The 20,570-nt window shown below is 35.1% G+C and overlaps 1 protein-coding gene across 1 annotated transcript in view; it reads left to right on the top strand.

Moving 5' to 3' along the window:
• Positions 1 to 20,570, top strand: part of CNTNAP4 (contactin associated protein family member 4) — a 200,466-nt gene that overhangs the window by 155,325 nt on the left and 24,571 nt on the right. Inside the window, exons 12-15 of the mRNA XM_063423036.1 lie at positions 2,121 to 2,240; positions 4,999 to 5,196; positions 9,688 to 9,844; positions 13,039 to 13,166. Coding sequence (XP_063279106.1) covers positions 2,121 to 2,240; positions 4,999 to 5,196; positions 9,688 to 9,844; positions 13,039 to 13,166 — 603 coding nt within the window. The remainder of the gene's footprint in view (positions 1 to 2,120; positions 2,241 to 4,998; positions 5,197 to 9,687; positions 9,845 to 13,038; positions 13,167 to 20,570) is intronic.

Below are 20,570 nucleotides of genomic sequence, written 5' to 3'. Positions count from 1 at the left end.
TTCTGATTGAATTTCTTCACAAAACAAAACAAAACAACCAAACCAAAAAACATTTCAATTTATCATTCATAAAATATTTTCAGTCAAAAAAAATACTCAGAATTTGGTTTGAGGGAAGGCCTTGGGAACTCAACATATATAACAAAAAAAATTTGAAAGTTTTAAGTGTTTTTCTTTCATATTTTTTGTATTTTATATGAGATAGTAATATCCTCTCTCATCCATATAATTCCAAGTTCTGAATCAAGTTAACATTTAGAAATATAGTAAATTCCACTTTCTTCATAACAACTAATAGTTATTATTTCTGAGCCAGTGGGACTACATGCATGTCCAAAGATAATCCTGTGCTAAACCTCAAACACATATTTATGTAGTTTGCTGGATCAGGAAGTAGATTAAGAGAAAATAAAATAAACACATTTTGAAAACCTAATTGAATGTAACTTAGGTAATTTTACAGGAGGTGCTTTACTTTGGTACTGCTTTCAGCATGTTCTTGGAAGAAAATAAAATAAGTACTCTGGCTTTTATTACATGCCTCTAATAAGTAAAAGTCCATATCAGTTTACTTTATCTTTTTCAATACAAACATTGCCCTAATCATCAGTTAAATAATTCTATACTTATATATTGTTTGTATAAAATCTATACAATCATTTTGGCAGCTTTTACAAAAAGAATGTTTGTCTACCAAATGGGATTTTTTGAGAAACCACTGATTTTAGAAGACTGCCTATTTAAGTCTTGATTGTACAAAGCCAACTACAGTCATAAATAATAGTATTAGGAAAAACAGTGTAGCATAGAAAATATGCCAATAGTAGAGATGCTTTTGAATATCACGGTGTATCCCATTAAACTCTGATGAGCCCAGAATGAAGATGAAGGTGATTTCATTCATTGCAATTTAAAAAGTCACAAATTGAATCATCTGTTTCCTGTTGATTAGGACTCAACGAGAAGTGTAATAATATGAGTCACCTGGTTTTTTCATTGTCAAAACCAATAATGAATAATTGAACTTTTGTAGTTTCTAAATTTAGCCAAAGAGTATTTACTGTAAGAAACCATAAAATTACATTTGAAAATTGCATAAATTGTTTATTATGGATATTTCATAGATTAAGTAAAATGAATGGTTTGTCTTTCTATAGTTGTTGCCATATAATATCAGTAACCATCAGGTAAAAAAATAGAAATATACCAATGCTAAAAAGATAGCTGATTTTTTAGAAAGTTGTATAGCACTCATAACTACTTTTTGTTATTAATCTAGCAGCTAATTCTTTTTGGCAGAATTTTTTAAAGTTTTGATAACTGATAGAGCAGAGTTTAATTTTGAAATGAAAGATCAAAACATTATGACTGCTCAAAAGAAATATAATGGTTAAAGGAAAATTTAGATTAATGTGTCCACCTGTAACATTATCATCATGCTTCCTGTGATACAGTTACAAAGGTAGACTCATACATCTTTGGGGTTTTTTCTCAGATATTTGATATATAAGAGGTTTCACAGATTTTTGTTAGACCTAGACTGATATAAGGTATACATGACAAGGAACTAAGGAGCTGTCATTTTGTCTTTGCTTATTTCGTTCTTTTACTGAAGTCTCTGACAAGACACTTGCTTTTCCGTTTAAAATGAAAAGAAAATAAGAAGTGTGAAAGCCAAAAAAAGCTTATTTTCTGCTTTACATTACAACAACAGCAGCAACAAAAATCTGATTTGGTTGAGGTAGTTAGTGGGGATTTCCTCAAAATGTGATTACCAGGGTCTAAGTAATACCCTTGACATTCTAGCATTATTCAACAATTTTACATTTACTCACCCATATTTCAGGTTTTCCTCATAGAAGTTTTGAGATGGAAATACAGAATAAAATGCTTAAAATGCATCTTGTTACCTCCATGACAAATAAAAACAAATATGCTTAACAATTTCTAGTAAAGGCATAGTTTTGATTGCATGAATTTTTATCCATTCTTTAACAGAGATAGCACACACCCAGTTCCTTTTCCCAAAGTCAAGGGTCATGCACTTTTTTTTTTTAAATTTCCTGAATAAAATGTAAAATCATGCCATTGCATTTGTGATGGAATGTGTTCTTTTACAGCCATCTATGAGCAATCATGTGAAGCCTATAAGCACAGAGGGAACACTTCAGGCTTTTACAATATTGATTCAGATGGAAGTGGCCCCTTGGGACCATTTCTTGTATACTGCAATATGACAGGTGAGGTGATAAACTTCCTTAACTTACAGCTGTGACTGCATGCATGCTTATTATGTTGAAACATGACTTACCAAGTGAAAAGTCTCTGCAGTTTGTGAATTTAATGTGAACATGCACAACAAAATGAAGGTGACTCCTTAGCTCAGGATATTGGGCAAATAATTAGGCATAAAAAGTAGAATTATAACAGGCTGTGAGGCTAACACAGCATTCTGTTATGCTTTGCATAAATGGGGCATTTGTTCCATATGGAGACGATGTCATATGAGTTCTTTTTTGGGGAGCAGCTTTGTATTTACTCAAGTTGCAGCCTCTAGAGGATACTTAAGAAAATGAGAAATAAGTTATATTTTATGGGAATAAAATATTTTTTTATGAGAATAAAATATTTTTTTCTGAAAAAAATCAGGTCTGGCCTTTGTTGAGAGGAATATAGATATTAAACTTCATCTTTCAAACTGCAAGGTGATTTTTGGACAATACAAATGCAACTATTGTGACCCTTGCAGCCTCACCTTTGGACACCCTGTTCCCCTTCTGCAACCAGTTCTTTGAATCTGATATTGTATATAACTGGATGTTTTAACTGTCAGTTTGGTTTTGGTCTGCTTTTTAACAAAGCAGTTAATGTTATCTCTCTATGGTATATGGTATATTGGTGTATGTCCTTTCAAACAAGCTTAAATTTAAATGACTTTTTGGGATTTATTGTTGCTGGATTTGTGTCTGTCTCCTGTACTGTTTACTTAGCCTCTTTAATTTGAATTGTTTTGCAGCCAAAATGACAGGAGTATTTTGTTGGGGTTTTTTTTGAGAAAAAATTATTTTTACACAGTTAAAACTGTTTAAAAGTTTGAATAAGCTAAATCTGAACTGGCTAAGGCTAGATATGCCCTAAGTGTTGAGAACTTGATTTAGAAACCCTACAGCAACGTTTTGATGTTGAGAATTTACCTAGACTCACCATGTCAGCTCCTGACTGACTTCTACAGTGAACTGTGCTTGCTCTCAACCAGCATACTTTAGGTTGGCACAGGCTCTTAAAAGGAAATATTCTAGTGTCCTATGAGACTAAAAGAGACCAAAGAATCATGGCAGAAAGATGACAATTTTTCTAAGTGGGTATAACTCTCCAAGGTACCGTGTAGTGTCTGATTTATCCTTGTGTGTCCGTGAACAGCTGTTCCTGTTTTCCTCAGTCACTCCTTATTCACCACATTAAGCAAACATCATTGATCAGTTCTTCATCTCAAGATGCATTCTGACAGGATGAATCCTCTATATTTGTTTTGTTCCCAGTTTGCTCATGGCTGCTATTCCCTTTTCCCACCAGAGGCTGGGAAGGCAGATGCCCATATTTCTTACTACACTGCCTTGTCTTTGACATTCATGGGGCTCTATTTTCAGGCAGCTGGGAGGGAGGTGCCATTCCCTGATTCTATTCTTGGAGGTCAGTTTCAGAATCAAAAGCCAACAGTCCACACTGTCAATTAAAAGGCTACAAATTTTGCAGTTACCTGTTTTTCTTTTTTTTTTTTTTAATTTTGGGAGAGTGATTATGAACTGAATATCCAAATTTATTGTCTTTGTTTTCATGTTCCATGTAATGTTTAGGTGCGTTTGTGTCTGTCCGTATGTATGTTCATCTACCAAAGAAACTTCACAGCAGCACCTAAAACAAACAAAGGAATCAGAATTTTAATTTGTATTTCTAGCTTTTTTTGACACTCTAATTACATCCTTAATAAAATTTTATAATTAGATAAAAAATATTTAATTTAATTTTTCTGACTAATACTTATCTCTAAGTGACCATAGTTTTTTCCTCTTTATCGAAATTTTATGGTATCTGCCATGTGTGGCCTATAGGCAGCTGATAAAATAAAATACAGGTCTAGTTATAATACTAGTATTAGAATGTCCAAATTAATATATCCATACTAAAATTTAGAAAAAAAAATTATTTCTCATGTTTTTTTCAAAATACTCTTGCCATGAAAATGCAAGAATATGGTGATCATGAATGTAAACTTGACTTGAATGCCTCAGATGGGCTTTAACTGGAAGCCTTCTCAGCCCTGCCTTGAAAGGGGTTTTGGTCAGGAGAGTGAGACTTACAGGTTTTGAAAGTGGTAGTTGAAACAAAATAAGCTTGTTTTTTTCCTATTCATGGGTGAAGAGTCTTGGCAAAAATACAGAACAGAAGAATGATATGAGCCTTCACCATGACTACTATATAATTTTAGGTGGCAGTAATAATTCACCTTCATGTAGTCTTAGTTCTACAGTAAACACAGCATACACAAGATACTGTAGGCCATTTTCTCATACAGAATAAACTAATTGAAGCTATAAGGTGCATGTAATTTAGGTAGATTCTAGGATAGAATTAATGTTATTTTATGCATTATTTAAGCCTGGGGAAAGTAACAACAGTAAGTGTTTTTTCCTTCTAAACTTCATTGCAATTTACCAAGTAAAAAATGTTTTATTTCTTATACAAATATTTGGGTGTCATCATGTATTCTTTCCTTATTCAATAATCCTAACTAGTTCAATGATCTACCTATGAATAGAAACAATGAATAATTGTTTTCATTTTTGCTCAATGACTTATGTCTGTTTCAGGAACCCCAAAGAGCTTCCTGTAATCAAGAAGTTATCTTGAAGTTTGGCTGATTTCATCATACATGCTCTGTTCATTACTAACTTATTCAACTCTCTCATTCTTTATTATTTTTCACGTGTCTTTTGAAAGATGCAACGTGGACAATTATACAGCATAACAGCACCAACCTAACCAGAGTTAAAAGTGCTAATCGGGAGAACCCACACACTGTGTTTTTCAAGTATTCTGCCAGCCTAGACCAGCTTCAGGCTACAATAAACCTTGCAGATCACTGTGAACAGGAGCTTGCTTACTACTGCAAAAAGTCAAGGCTTTTAGATAAGTCAGGTAAGTAAAGCAGACAAACCTTATTATGTTGCTTAGTGCCTTTTATTTTACTGGCTACTAAAGTTATTTATTTCGAACAAAGCTATGGTGTTTTGGTACTATGGAGTTTGAACTACTTCAAATATTGAGCTCTCAGGTTTCTGTAAGTTGCCAAGAGGTATTTGAATGTCATGGGTTAGCACTGGCCAGATGTTAGTGCACCCATGAATATATGTTTTTTCTCTAACAACTCCTGTGGGATGTGATCAGGAACAGAGCAGAGCAGGCTTAAATCTTGAAAACAAAAAAAAAACCCACCAAAACTTTATTAATTACATAAGAACAGGGACAGAAATACTCTTAAACACACACAGAGACAGAAATAAAAACTTCTTAGAACATTTCTTCTCCCAGTTTCTACCTCCCCACCCATCACTCTTCAAAGACCAACTCTTGGGTTTTAGATTAAACAATCACCACTCAAAAACAAACTAATCTTCAATTCAGCAAGGGAGAGAGGAGTCTCTCTCGCACCACAGACTGTTCCTCAGAAAACACGGGTCCACCCCTTATGTGTTTCTATGTCACCCATAGCACTGCCCGGAGAAGTCTGCTAAGGTGACACTCTCTTTTTCCTATGTCCAGCGCTCTCACCGCTGTCTCATAGGCCACAACTACATACAGGGCTTTTTAAGGATGCTGCATGCCGAGCTCTCCCCTTTTCACCCAGGGGCTGGGGTTCCAGGAGCAGGTCTTCCCTGAGGGCAGAGGGCACCACCTCACCCTCCCCCTCTCTTCTCTGCTCGCTCTAACTCTTCAAGTGCCAGTCACTGTAGCAAAAGCAAGGGGCAGCTGCATCCACCCAAAAATGCAGTTTATGTTCAAAAGAGACTCAAGTTCAGTCCATGGCTGAAATTATGCAAGAAAAGTCCAGCTCCAAGGCTACTCCTCTCATTCTTCCATCGAGTTCCTTCCAATCATGCTTTATCATCTCGGTCCCAGGCCGCTGCCCTCTCTCCGAAAACCACCAGTCATGAGAATCAATGTCTAAGAAAAGTTTCTTTCTGCCAAGCAAGGGTTAACAGTTTCTTCTCAGCAGGGTGCTGCAGGCGAGGCACTCCCAGGCTCGGCAACCCCCACGTGGCTGAGCACCTTCTCCCGGAGTTTGGGGGGGAGGAGGGGGTGAGCACACACAGAAGGCACTTCCACAGTTTTCCACCCCTCCATCCTGGACGGGGCAGCTCAGTTCCAGTCCTGTCCCCTCTCTTCTCCCCCCGCCGGGGGCTCCGGCTTACCTGAGCCGACCACGTGTTTCCCCTCCCCCACCCAGCCTCGTGGCCGGGCAGGTGAAGGAGGCCTGACACGTCTCTCTGCTGAAGCCAGGATCTGAAAAGAGGCCAAACCCCCCAGACTCTTGCTTTTAACTCTTTGTGTCCTCAGAGGCGTGTCCAAACCTCCGAGTGACCAACCCAGGTGCCAGCAGAAAAGCTGATCACTGATTGGACTGCCCACATCTCCCTGGAAAAATTCACCTCCCCCCCCAACCACGACATTGAACTAAGAAAATACAAATGTCAATTTATAATGATTTTCTTTCAGAGAATTAAATTCTCAAATTAATTTCTCTCATAAGACTTTTAAATTAACAGAGATCCTTATTAACAGATCTCTTGTTTGGTTTTCTAAGAATTTTTAATTTTAATGAAGGAATTAAATTATTACTGATGAAATATCATCTTAAAAAAAAAATTGGTGCATAGATACCAGCAGAAATTAATGTGTGCACTTAATGTGCATATTGTGAGTACTTGACAAAACACGTCAATAATATTGAATTTCCACTGTCCGATGTAAACATTCTTTAAAAGCTCAGTAGTTAAAATGTGGATTATTGACATAAACTATAATTGTATTAAGGCCTGATCTACTTAAAGAGAGGCCTGATCTACTTAAAGAAAAGTGAAGTTATGTAATCTATTCAAATTTTAACTCTAACTGACACAAAGGTGGTGTTAAAGGACTTCACTCTGAACTCTAAGCACTCCAAATAATGTGGAGATAAAACTCTCACTGTTTACTTTTTTTTGAAAAACTAAGTGAAATTTTTTGACTTGTGCACCAGAAACTCTTAAGATGCTAAAAATTGATTCCTTGGCATTCTTTCCTACTAAGCAGAGAGAATGCCTCTGCGTGAAGCCCTCTCTGGTTCCGTGTCTAAGCTCTTTCCTTATATATTCTTTCTCCCTAATTATGCCACGGACATCTCTGGGCTTCTTAGGCTGGTGTTTGCTCTTGGAAGAATATCTGTTTTAAAGCACCTCCACAGCAAAAAAAAAAGTGAACCTGCTGCTTAAGATGTCCCAATGAACCTTCCTTTTTCTGTGGGCTCCAAATTAAAGCTATGTTTGGATGTTCAAAAGCCTGGCTTGCCTCAAGCAGAAAGTTTAAAGACTATTTTTTTTTCTGTCCAAGGAGATTGCATGTAAATGTGCTAAAATAATTCACTATCTATATTGCTATGCTGCTTATATTATATATAGCAGCATATTTATAATATGCACGTAAATGTGCTAAAATAAATGTTTTAAAAATGTGCAACCAGTCACTTGTGATAAGTCATCTAAAACTTAGTTTTGAATGCTAAGAATAAGTAGACATGTGAAAGTTAAACGAGACTTCTACAAATTTTCTAAAATGATTCTTTTTTAAAACACAGTTTAATCACTCTCATTTCTGCTATTTATAATCTTTTAGGTATGCCTGAGAAATAGAAAATTCGATGATGGTTCCATAATACATTTTTTGGAACATACAGTACACCTAGTAGTTCTGACTGACTGTATTTTAGGAATGCATTGTATTCAATCAGCCTGGACATTTGCAAATTATCTCATTAAAGAAGTCATCGGCTTATACATTTATATGATCATTATGAAGAAATTTCTAACTGTTTTAATAAGTGGCTTTATTTTGCCTAGGCAGTACTAACTGCCAAGGCAGGGAAAAAAATCTGGGCTAATCAGTATGAACTTGCAGCGTATCAGTAAATACTCTCTCTCTCAGTCTCTCTCACCCTGCTGTATGAACAAGTAACTGAGACCAGCTTTTAAACATACCCCAATGTCCCTAGTGGAATACTGGGAATGCTAATTCATGCCTACAATATAAACCTAAGGTATGCTGTTAAAGCAGCAGAAATATTCCGCTTTTTACAGTCTTAGTTGTTAGAGCCTTTTTAAAGTGTTGTCTGATAAATAATTTATACAGAGTCTCTGGGTTTTCTTCCTCCTGTGGTGGTTTGCAAACACAAACACTGATATTGGACATTGATGCCATTATGCAAGCTTGACTTTTTGAAAAACTGCTCACACTGTTTTTTGGCCTGCTGGGCTGACAGTTGTGTGGTAATGAATGCAGTCAATATGTTCACGATCTGAAAGATTGTCAGTGTAACAGAGGTCTTATCTAACAGTGAGGTTTAATAAGCAGTAGCAGTTGTAAGTAAAGTTGAGACTAGAATAAATTCCAGCTTCTTCATGGGGGCCGGGTGATGAAAATGGAGCTCCAGCAGAAACAAAAAGAAATGCATCTCTAAGAAACTGTAATTTAACAGTACTTGATTTTTTCTGATGCCTTGACTTTCATGCATCCATCACCATTCTTCCATCTCATTTGAGATGGTTTATCTTTGTGCTTCGTCTTGTTTAGATATTATGTGTTCTGTAAATATTTCTTCTGTTGCTATGCTTGCTTGGCAATATCTTTAAGCTTATTCTGCAGTACTGCAACATTAAGGAAACATACAGTTTTATCATTTTGCTGCAAACAATGCTGACTGGATGCACCACAGATAGATGTAGCAGTCCTGGGCAACCTCATTTCTGCTCACCAGATATGTAAACTTGTTTTTGGGAGGAGCATCATTAACATGACTTCTGTTGTCTCTGAGGATATAAATTCCGAATCTGACCTAAAAGCTGTCCTTGGGCAATTCTGATTAACACTGTTATTGAGCTGCTTAAAGTTCATCACAGATGTGGGTAGTAGTTCTCTTGGTAGTGGGATGAGGCCATTTCTGTAACTTTCTTCATTCTATTTCTGGTAGTTCCGATGTCTGAAATTGATCTCTACTTGGGAATATAAACTACCCTGATTTTTGGGATGATTATATCTCCTCTTTCATGGACCATTTTAAAATGAATTATATAAATAGACTGCTTAAGATAAATTATTCTAATATCATGGCTGGCTGAACTGGGTACTGTGAGTCCGTTTTTCCGCTAATGCAAGCAAAAATCTGTGACAATCACTTAATACATGATAACGAAGTATTAAAATGAATAATTACGTATCAAGTCAAGGTGGAAATTTATTTTTTCCTGGTCATTTAAAGGTTTTAGATTTGAGCAGGGATTTTTGTCTTCTTAAGCTTTTGGAAAATTATTTGGATGGGAAACCTGAGAGAGGTAGGAGACAGGAGTGGGCATTGATTTTCTCTAACCTGCTTTTTAGATGGGATGCCACTGAGCTGGTGGATTGGAAGAACCAATGAAACTCATACTTACTGGGGAGGTTCCTTGCCTGCTGTACAAAAGTGTGCTTGTGGACTGGAGGGAAGCTGCATTGATTCCCAGCATTACTGCAACTGTGATGCGGACAGGGATGAATGGTGACTTTTTACTGTTGATTATTCACAATACTTTTTTTTTTTTTACAAGCAGATAAAATACACAGGCCTTAGGACACTTATAATACCAAGGCAGTTGGAAATCTAAGTCGCCATAGTTCCGTCTGATTCTTTGCTATAGAACATCATTTTTCACAAAGTTATTGCTGTATACATTAAGTATTATTGCTAGTTCTTTCACTCTAAATTTTGAGGAAGGTTTGATTTTGTGGATACTTTCTAGTCTTTGATTATATTGAATATTATAAATTAAGACAATAGTTCTTCAGCACTGCTTCAGTTAGTTTTAGACTACTGAATGTAAATAAAGATAAAATAAAATGTTCTGTGAAAAAAAAAGTTAATTTTTAGCATAATTTATAACTACTCTTTAAGGTTTAGCCTTTTTACACCCTTTTTTAAATCTACAACATAAATAATTGAAATTAATACTATTTCTATCAACAAAGCAAAGCACTCATACCGAGTCCTATTCAAAGATAATGAATGGATTTCTGGGATGTACATCTTCTTCTTGTGCCTAAAACTCTCTGGTGTCATTTACAATAACTTTCAAATAAATAAAACAGTGGAGTTCTTGTTACAATGTCAAATCTGAACCTGACTTTTCATTTAGTGGGATCAGATACAACTTTCTCAACAATAGCTGCAGTGCAGTCTAGGATTTGATAAAGCAAAGAGACTTTTCAAATGAAAGGTCTTCTGTTGAAGAAACTTTTACGTTCTAACAACTGTGACTAAGAACATTTAACTTATATAAATCAAGTTCAGTGAGTACATTAATATATGCATTTTAAAAAATGTATGAACAGCTGTTTTTTTTTGAAAGTGGGAAAATGTAAAGTAGATACTTAGGAACAACTTATTGTGTGCAAAATCAAGCAATACATCAATTTTTTTTTCTTCTGAAGGTCAACTCTTCCTTTAAAGGACCAATTAGTGAGTTGAGTTGAAAAATGTCTATTCCCTCAACATGAGCAGGGAATTCAGCTGACACAGAAATGAAAGTACAAGAAAGAGTTAATCAAAGAACAGTTCTTCACAACCTTCAAAGATTTCTGGAGAAAAGAATTTGATATTGCAGTAAAAGTCACAGGGTAATTAAAGAAACATACATAACTGTAAGAATTTCCCTATTATTATGCAGTATGAAAATAAAAACTGTTATTTTCTAACACGAAAATAAATGTTAAAAGACTAATGCATTTTGAGAAAAAAATACCACAGGTGCTCATACATGTAAATTATTCTTGCTCAATTTTGTCATTCATTCAATCCATGCTCACATATATAGGTTAATTTATAATGGTAACATATGTGTAAATACAGTAGATTAGAGGATTATATGCATGTCTTCACATACACATCCATTTCCAGTGAGTTGCTGAGATGTTTATGAGTCTATTAAATTGAAAATATAATAACTCTGGGTTTATATTTCTGTTTGTATCCACTTTTGACACTCGTAAGTAGAGATTCTTCCCAAGGACTCCAGTGTTACAGCAATTATGAGTACGCTTGTTTTGGTACTTGTGATTAAAGTTGTATTTGATTCCCTAGAGACTACTGTTTTGGATCAGTTGACTGGGTGGAAAAAGTAGGTAGAAGCTATGCTTGTTTGAGAAACATTTTGAACATAAGAGAACTAGTTACACCCCGTGGTTTTGAAACACTGTTCACTGTGTACTTTTATAGTGAAGTCTATCTTATTTCATACACTGGACATAGATTGAACTCTAAACTCTTTATTTGAGTAATTGAAAACTTTAAGTCTCTAGAACTCTGGAATAGAAATATTGTTTTTAAAAAATCTGGTCCTAAAAATTTAAAAATTGCAAATCCTCTACACCGATAATAATTTCTATTCAGTTTCCTTTTGTTTACAGCATCATTTTACTGTAGCAAATGCTTCTGGTGCTTTGGGGGATTTCTTTTCAGTTCTAAATTAGAAACCTGCAGTATCTCACCTCATGAAAAATTAACATTTAAAAAACCCCATGTTTTGCATTCTTCAGTTAAGCAAAATAGTTTACTAAAAAATGTCCATTTGTCTGCACTGTGCTCCAAAACAGATAAACAGAAATTGTATGCAGGAGAAAGATGATGATGATGGGAAAGGGAGAGGGGAGAGGAGAAAATAGTCACTCATTTTATTCAGCACAAGAGTGGAGTCTCTCCCTGTTGTCTTAGTCCCAGTGCATTGTGCACTGAAAGACAAGGTTGCTAAGCCTAATGACGTTCTCAGAGAAACATGGATTTCTTCCTGAGATGTGTCTCACGTTTAATCTCTGAGCAATGGAGCTTCTAGATTACGTCTCCTCTCTGAGTTTCTGCTGTTCATTTCAAACTATTCGGTTTGCCCTTTAGAGGGAAGATTGAATGGATTTAATGGACAAATTGAATTTTCCAGAATAGTCTTGAGTAACTGAACATTTCCGTGGGTTTAGGAAAAAGAATTTTAAGTGCAAAACTGGTGCTTTTGAAATTTAAAAATTCAGTTCTGGCACTAAGTCAACAAAGATTTTAAACAAGGAACTAGGGATAATACTAGAAGTACTAGATGTATGCTCTGAGTTGCAGAGCAAAGTTGTATATTTTCTTTTCTGTGAGTTTCATATTTGTAGCATACTGTTTTTCCTGTAGTCAGCATGAGTTTATACATTTTTATTTGATTTTTTAAAAACTTTTGTCAAGGTGGAAAAAACGTAAAGAAGTTAGACTACTTGAAAGTTATATTAAGCCTTTCAATATTCTATATTGATGACAGAGTGAATTACAGATACAGTATGTCCTCAGCAATATAAAATTAATTTGCAAATTTGACTTGAGAAAATGGATTGACTTAGGAAGCCATTAGGTGCCCGTTTATTAAAGAGGACTTTTCTCACGCTTGTGTAGACCAGCACAACCACAAAACTACCCACTTGCAATGAAATTCTTTCAGTCCTGTCAAACGACCCCATATGAACTCTAAAGCATATGTCTCTATTCACAGTTTTTTGTATCACACATATACAAATACAAATATACACACATATACAAATACACACATGCATATTTAGGCAGTCTTTTAATTTTTTTTAAGTTTCTTTCCTTTTCCTCAGGAATGTATCAATTATAATGCAATATTTACTGGAAACATTTGGGAGACCTGTGGGTTTCGTTTTACCTTTCAGGACTAATGATACTGGCTTCCTCTCCTACAAGGACCATCTACCAGTAACTGAGATTGTGATCACAGATACTGACAGACCAAACTCGGAAGCCGCTTACAAACTGGGGCCTTTGCTTTGCCGTGGTGACAGTAAGTAACTACTGAAGAGTTCTGCTAAAAAATTACACATTTTGTCTGCAATAACTTTTAGGTGTTATTTCTTCCAAGCCTGAGATAGACTTCTCTACAAATTCCATCCATTTCTTTTTTGGAATTAGAAAATAATATTGCCATCATCCAGTGCAAACCATCAAAACTGTAAAAATGTATTTTTCATTATACACATCAGTAGTGAAAACAAAAAGTGTTATAATAGTTTTCAAACAGATATGTTGGTTTCTCCAACTGGAATTAAATTCTGCATAAAGCATTGCATGAAAGGGAGTTCATAGCTGGTTACCATGACTTAGGGACATACCCTTCACTTCATGCTATGCATGCATCCATCACAAAACATTACACATATTATCTCCACTGAATTTTTGTGCAGCTAGGAATACTATGTTGTGGGAGAGTAATTCAGTGTATGCAATATCTACATGCAAATTTTCAACTACATGTAAGAATTTAAATTATATAAATTTACACAATAATTCTAGGTTTACATTCTGAATACATACATGTGGTAGCCAGAATAATATGTTTGTGCAAAACTGACACCTTATCAAAGATTTTTGATAATAGTTCCATTTTTAATAATTTCCCTATTCAATGGAAAAGAGAATGTTTGGCATATGTTCAACAGTAATGTATTACACAAAATTCCATGTCTGCTGCTGTTTGTAATCAAAAATTAGGAATTAGGAGAAGAAATGCTGTAAACGACCCCAAAGAATTAAGCTGAAGAGTTGAATGGGCCATATTTGATATACAGTTGAGTAAGTTATTACAGTATTCAATTAGGTTAATATCTTTAAGTCATGTTACCTTATGAGTTTTCATTAATTTACTTGTTATCTATAATAACTATTACATTTAATATATAATACATACAATATTTAGAAATAATTTTATTTTTATGTGGTTTTCCTCCATCATATGATGTCGTGTTCGGTTTTCAAATTTCTTCAGCTTATATGAATAAGAGAAATATCAGTCAAATACTGGTTTATACTTTTAAGCTCACTCAAAGTGAAAGTACATAGATAAAAAAATGTAAATTAGTATATTTTTGTATCATCTCTGTCTTGTCAGGGTAATTATGCCTGGAAGATTTGTTAACAGATGTGTGTTTCAGCACGGCATCCTAATTTTCTTATGAAAATTTATAAGACTTAAAATCCCATTGGGTTATTTTACTTCACTAGTCTGACATCTGATTGTGAACTGATCATTTGTCCTACATATTATGGGGCTATGATACAGTATTATGGTTTAATTCAGAGTGACAGAACCTAAGGAAGTCTCCTGCTTACAGCAGGATTAGCCATGAATTGAGATCTGGTCTCTCATTGTCAAATTGGTGTTTGAAACACCCAAGCCTGCACCACTTCTCTCGGCAGCTTCTTCAACTGCTTGGCTGTCCTCAGTGAGAATTTCTTTTTGCATTTATCAAGCTTGAAACTCTGTACTTTCACCATATCCACTGTCTTTGATACTCACACCTTACACCAATGCAAAGACCTTGTATCTGTCTCTCTGATGATCTCCCCTTAGATTTTGGAGTCTGCTATCAGGTTCCCAGAAAACCTTTTCCTTCCAGAGGCTGAAGAGGCCCTGTTCTGCCAGCCTGAAGAGCAGGACAAGTGTTCCAGAGCTGAACATTCTGGTGGCTTCCACGATACTTGCTCCTGTTTATTGATGTTTTCCTTTGCTAGGGGAGAGGAAATTGGAAACCCCATGCAGATGTTCTCTTAAAAATGTTGAATAGAGGAGAGTAACCACCTCTCTGTTGGCTGGCCATGCTCACTCGCCCTGTGCAGGCCTCCATTGTGGGCCACAGACAATGAAGCCAGTGACAAAGGCAGCAATGAGACAGAAACGCTTAGAGCTTGTGTAGTTCTAATTACTGGGGGGAACAAGTTGAATTCCACTACTCACCAAGCTTTCAAGAATTATTAATTACATAACTTCACCTCCGATGTGACAGACCTTAAAACATGGAAGTCAGCTAGCTTCCTCAGAGTAATCCCTAAAACATACAGACAGTTCTGACACACATTGACCTCTAACTTCATTTGATGTTTGCTTAGTCTGGGTGATTGAATTGCTGCAATGTTTCAAACTGATGATGAATGATCACAGTATTTCTAGACAAGCTGTGATAGAGAATTCTAAAATATCATGAGAACAAGCACAAGGACTCAGTCTGAATGTCAGAGAAATATTCTTGTAATGTCATACAACATTATAGTATTTGACTACAAATAGAAGTAATTTTCAACTGAAATAAACTTGGTGAAAAGATTTCAGAATATAACAGTTCATGGTCATAATACAGCAAAAACCTTGAAATAAGAACATTGATTTTTATTAAATAATTCAATTTTTCTCAGTCATTTGCATCATAAGGATAGTAGGAGAAGACACGTATTTAAGGGGGTAAGAACTAAAATTTGAGAAAACAACAAAATTTCTGAAGGAAAATAATTATGTCATAGATTTTGACATAAACCCAAAGTGCAATTTCTTAAGAAAACCACAAATTCTATGAGTGTATATAATAAAATATCTAAACCCAAGTTATTATATAATTTGAGGCACGTATATATATATATTTATAATGCATAATATATGAAATATTACCATAATATGAAATTATCATATAAATATTTTATAGCATGACATGTAATGAAGTCCAGAGGAGGGTAATGGGGCTGATGAAGAGCCTAGAGGGTAAGTCCCATGAGGAGAGGCTGAGGAAGCTGGAAGTGTTTAGCCTGGAGGAAAGGAGGCTCAGGGGAGACCTTATCACTCTCTGGAACCACCTGTGAGGAGGGTGCAGCCAGGTGGAAGACAGCTTCTTCTCAAGGCGACCAGTGACAGGACAAGAAGACAGGTTTAGGGGATATTCAGGCTGGACATCAGTGGAATTTCTTTACAAAAAGGGATGTTAAGCGTTGCAGTGAGCTGCTCCGGGAAGCTGTGGAGCCATCACCCCTGGAGGTGTTTAAGGAATTACTGCATGGGGCATGTAGTGCTATTGTCTAGTTGACAAGGTGGTGTCCAGTCAAAAGTTGGACTTGATGATCTCAGAGGTCTTTTGCAATGTAATTGATTCTGTGATACATCCTTGTGCTGGTTTGAAAGCAAAACCAGTGAGACTCCAAGTCAGAAATACAATTTAATAGAGAGAGAACAAACAACAAGAAAGATAAAAATAAAATAAAATAAAATAAGACAAATGCAATAATACGAAGGACCACTGACAGAGTCAGAATGCAAACCTGACACCCTGTTGGTCAGGGTGTTGGAAGCAGCCCAAAGTGAGTCCTCCCAGAGTGACAGTTGTGGCTCCATTGAAGTAGAGATGATCCTCAAGAAAGGGTCCAGTCTTCCTCTGGGAATCCAGTGGGAACAGGCTCCCTTGGTGTTTGGGATTGCTGGTTTAATGCTGGTGGAAAGGCTTTGGCCCCTCCCACTGTGTAGAGCATCTCAAAATGGAATGAGGTGATGTTATCAGTCATGTGAGAGGCCTTAAATGGCCCAGTCACAGGTGATGTCCCTGGGAGGAGAATGGGTGGAGGATAAGAGGGCACTGCCTTATCTGGTGTTATCAGGTGTCCCATTAACAGAAGGCATCTGCCCTCTTTCCACCCCTAGAGTTACAAGAGATAAGGAACAATATCTCCCAACTGACATCAACAGATGAAAATAGAATACACATTTTTGGTTACATTTTTCAACCCAGGACAATCCTACATAGTACATTATATATATATATATGTAATATGTAGACTGTATTAAAATATATTAGTGTCATTCCCCGTAGGCAATATATTTTATGTTATAATAAATACTGTGTGTAGGACTTAGTAGATTTTTTTTCCAATGGTCATTAAGTATCAGCAGTGGATTTGATAACGAACATTTTCTTTAATATTTAGTTTTACAGTTAATGTAAAGAGCTATGACTTACAGTAATTTCTGAGTTCTACTTATTAATTTTCACACTAGGCAAAACTGATGAAGTTTAAACTCTCTGCTGGGCCACTGCTTCTAGCAGTAGTTTGAAGCTGGAGAGGGAAAGCAGACCATTATTAACACTTTTCTCCTAACCTGAGGTGGCTGACACCCATGAGGGTCTAATTAAATGTACTTTTAATAACGTTTACCTTTGGATAGGTGAAGAATGCAAAAAAGATCTAGTGGCAAATACCCATTTTTTAGAAGTGCTGTCAAACAAGGAGGAAGATATTCTTGGACTTACAGCGTAATTTGAATACTCTTCAAAGAGATCATTGCTTATTTTTGCTTCTGTCACTCTCTAGAACTAAATGATACAATTGTATTTCACAGGAGATATCCTTTATTAAACAGGCTTTTGTGGTACCTGGTAGATATGAGTTTTTCAGAATAACTGACTAGCATACCATGCAAAAAACATGGAGGAGAAGGTTTACTGGTATTCATAATATGTTCAGTACTTCATTAAATGACACGAATCTAAAAGATCATTAATTCTTATTGCATCAATAATCTAGTCTTTGTAGAACAGTTATTTGGGAGGAAATGAAAATTGTTTATGCCCACAGCAAAATAAAGTAGAACCATGAATAATTGGTTGAATAGAATTGTCATAAACTATGCACTCTACTAAGTTTCCAAGTTAGAGTTACTTATTTGAGTGCTTCTGAAAAGTCGTGCCAAATGCAGTCCAGCAGAACTTGCCTATTTATTGTTGCATTTTTTTTTTTTATTTCCACTCTTTTATTTAAAATGTCATTACCGTACTTGGCTTATTTTAGGTTTTTAGGACTGATCTCTCCAATGAAGTATGTTACTTATAAGAAAACCAAACCGTATTAGTCAGAGCAAGGCAAGAAAGACTAGCCTTCTGTAAGAAAAAAAACAAAACAAAACCAATATAAATACAGTTTATTTTACAAAGTTTTAAAAAATGCATTCAGATGTTACCGACTTTTTTCAGCATTTGTGATAAAGTAACCTAGCTATAAGATGCCAAGGCCTGGTGAAAGTACTAAAGATATTCTGGAAGAATATGGCCATTAAAAAAAATAGTCAATAGTATTGGTGACACTCAGCACCACACATATGAGTAGCAGTCACACTTTTCTGTCACCTTCAAAATGAAGTGCTGATTTATTACTGATTCATTTCTATGATCCCTCTTCTGCTCCACAATACAATATGTTTAATAAATTGTATGGTATGACTGCTGCTATCTGTATACTGCTAAATATAATGAAGATGAACATTAACATATATCAACTGAGCAGGGTAGCAGGAAAGATTTTGAAGCATATGAGAATGAACAAAGTCTTTGGTACATTAATAGATAGAAATTTTATGGTGTTCATGAAAAAAGAAAGAGTTATCTCCATTATTTTTGTCATTATGGAGGTAAAAGCTAGATATTGGATAAATTCCAATAGAGATAGTATGAAAAGATTAAATTACCCCACCCTTCTATATTGGGTGTTTTTTGTTCTTGTTCTTTTCATTATAAGAGCTGAGTAGATATATTCTGATTTATTACTATGAATTTCCAGTAAGTATTAGGACATATAAATAAATCCAAAATACTGAAATATAGCTAATATACCAAAATTTTATATATTAAATGGGTGATTATAATCTGTCACCATAAGACTGATTCTTGGGCCCAAAATGAAATTGATGATATAGATCTTAATAAAAAATAGTATAAAGATACTATAATGCATTGTAAAGATAATATGTCATTCAGCATGCATTTACATTAAATAAAGATAACAGTAATACTAGTGAAGAGACTGATAGACTCTAGTGAAGTGTTTGATGGAATGTCATATACTTGGCTGAACAAAAAAAAGTAAATTCAACTGCAAAATGACAGTGCAAGCATGTAAATGCAAGCAGATAATCCATTCAATGTGAGTTTTCTGTTTGAAATTTAAATGAAGAAAGAAAAAACAAATTTTGTGAGCTGTAGAAGTAACAGAGACTAGCTGTATTAACCAGTGGTAGGTGATACCTTCATTGAAGCAGCACAGTAAATTTTTAATTTAGCAATAAATCTGTTCTATCTCTCTTCAGGGCATTTCTTTAACTTTCGATAGCAGAAGTATTTGTAAACTGTGTTCAACTCTTCCCCCATATTTAGCTTTATATAAATTATTATTAATTTATATTTGTCCTAACCTCTGTCTAATCAACGTTGTTTTGGTCTTCTTTGCAGCTTCCTGCATAATCAAGACGTTTAATACAAGTCTGTGATTACAATTTTAATAAAATATGAAGAGACTGTAAGGTTAAAGAATAGCATTAAAGAAGCTGAGGTTCATTTTTAGTGAAAGCATTTCAATCTCTTTGCTGAATTTCGGCATAATCTGAGGTGATGTGTTAAAAGGAGTTTCACAAAGGAAGAAATTTCAAATAATGTTCTTGAAAGCAGGATATCAAAAAATTATTTAATGTTTGGAATTTGAAGCTAGACTGTTTGTGGATACATACATATGCACAAACTGGCAGTAAAAGCATTTTTGAATTTTCCATAAAGTGACCTTTTTTAATGCAATCAATTGAATATTTTTCCTAGACTAAATTCTCTTTTTCAGACAAGAATTGATTCAGGGAATCTATATAGTCTATGTTATATCAGACATTGAACTAAACGATCACAGTTTTCCCTTCTGGTCTTTTATCCGCAGATCTTACGGTTTAAAAAAACACCCAAGTACCAAACATACTGTTTGGCAACTTAAGATCTTTATTTTCTTTGCCTTAACTCAGTGTCCCTGATGACAGAATGAAGATGCAAACATTAGAGATATCACAAGGAATTGATGCAAATGATGAACACATTTCAGTTTTGAGTAGGAACTTGAGGAGTGCTAGAAATTGCAATTGCATGAGTGTCTTGAGAGGGCGAATTTATCTGTCTTGTTACTATTGTCCCTTTTTTAATTTTACAGTTTCAGTTTGGTAAGACTAGTTGATATATGCCAAAAAACTTAGGTAATTTTTTCAATAAAAATAACTTTAGAAGGAACTTCCTTCTGTTTTACACATAGAAAGACTGCAGTCTTACTGCTTAGATAAAATACTAAATAATATTGATTTCCTAACCAAATGGTGTTTGACAGTTCCAGAAAACTAAATGGTAGACTGTGAGCCAGGTGCCATAAACTGAAAAAATTATTTTCCCAACCTGATTTACAACAATATAAGATACCTTGTAATATACTTTTCCTAAGCCTATATTTAACCTGCTTTATTGATAGATTATCTTTACATTCATAAAACACAGAGTTCTCAGAGGTGAGAAAAAGAACACTTAGACAAGAAAAGGCAGTAAATTAAGAGAGAAAACAATCTTCCTGTCCCTGCCCT

The sequence above is a fragment of the Prinia subflava genome, chromosome Z, assembly GCF_021018805.1.
Source record: "Prinia subflava isolate CZ2003 ecotype Zambia chromosome Z, Cam_Psub_1.2, whole genome shotgun sequence".
NCBI lineage: Eukaryota > Metazoa > Chordata > Aves > Passeriformes > Cisticolidae > Prinia > Prinia subflava.
The sequence above is the reverse complement of the archived record's forward strand: the minus strand, read 5'-3'. Positions and strand labels throughout refer to the sequence as shown.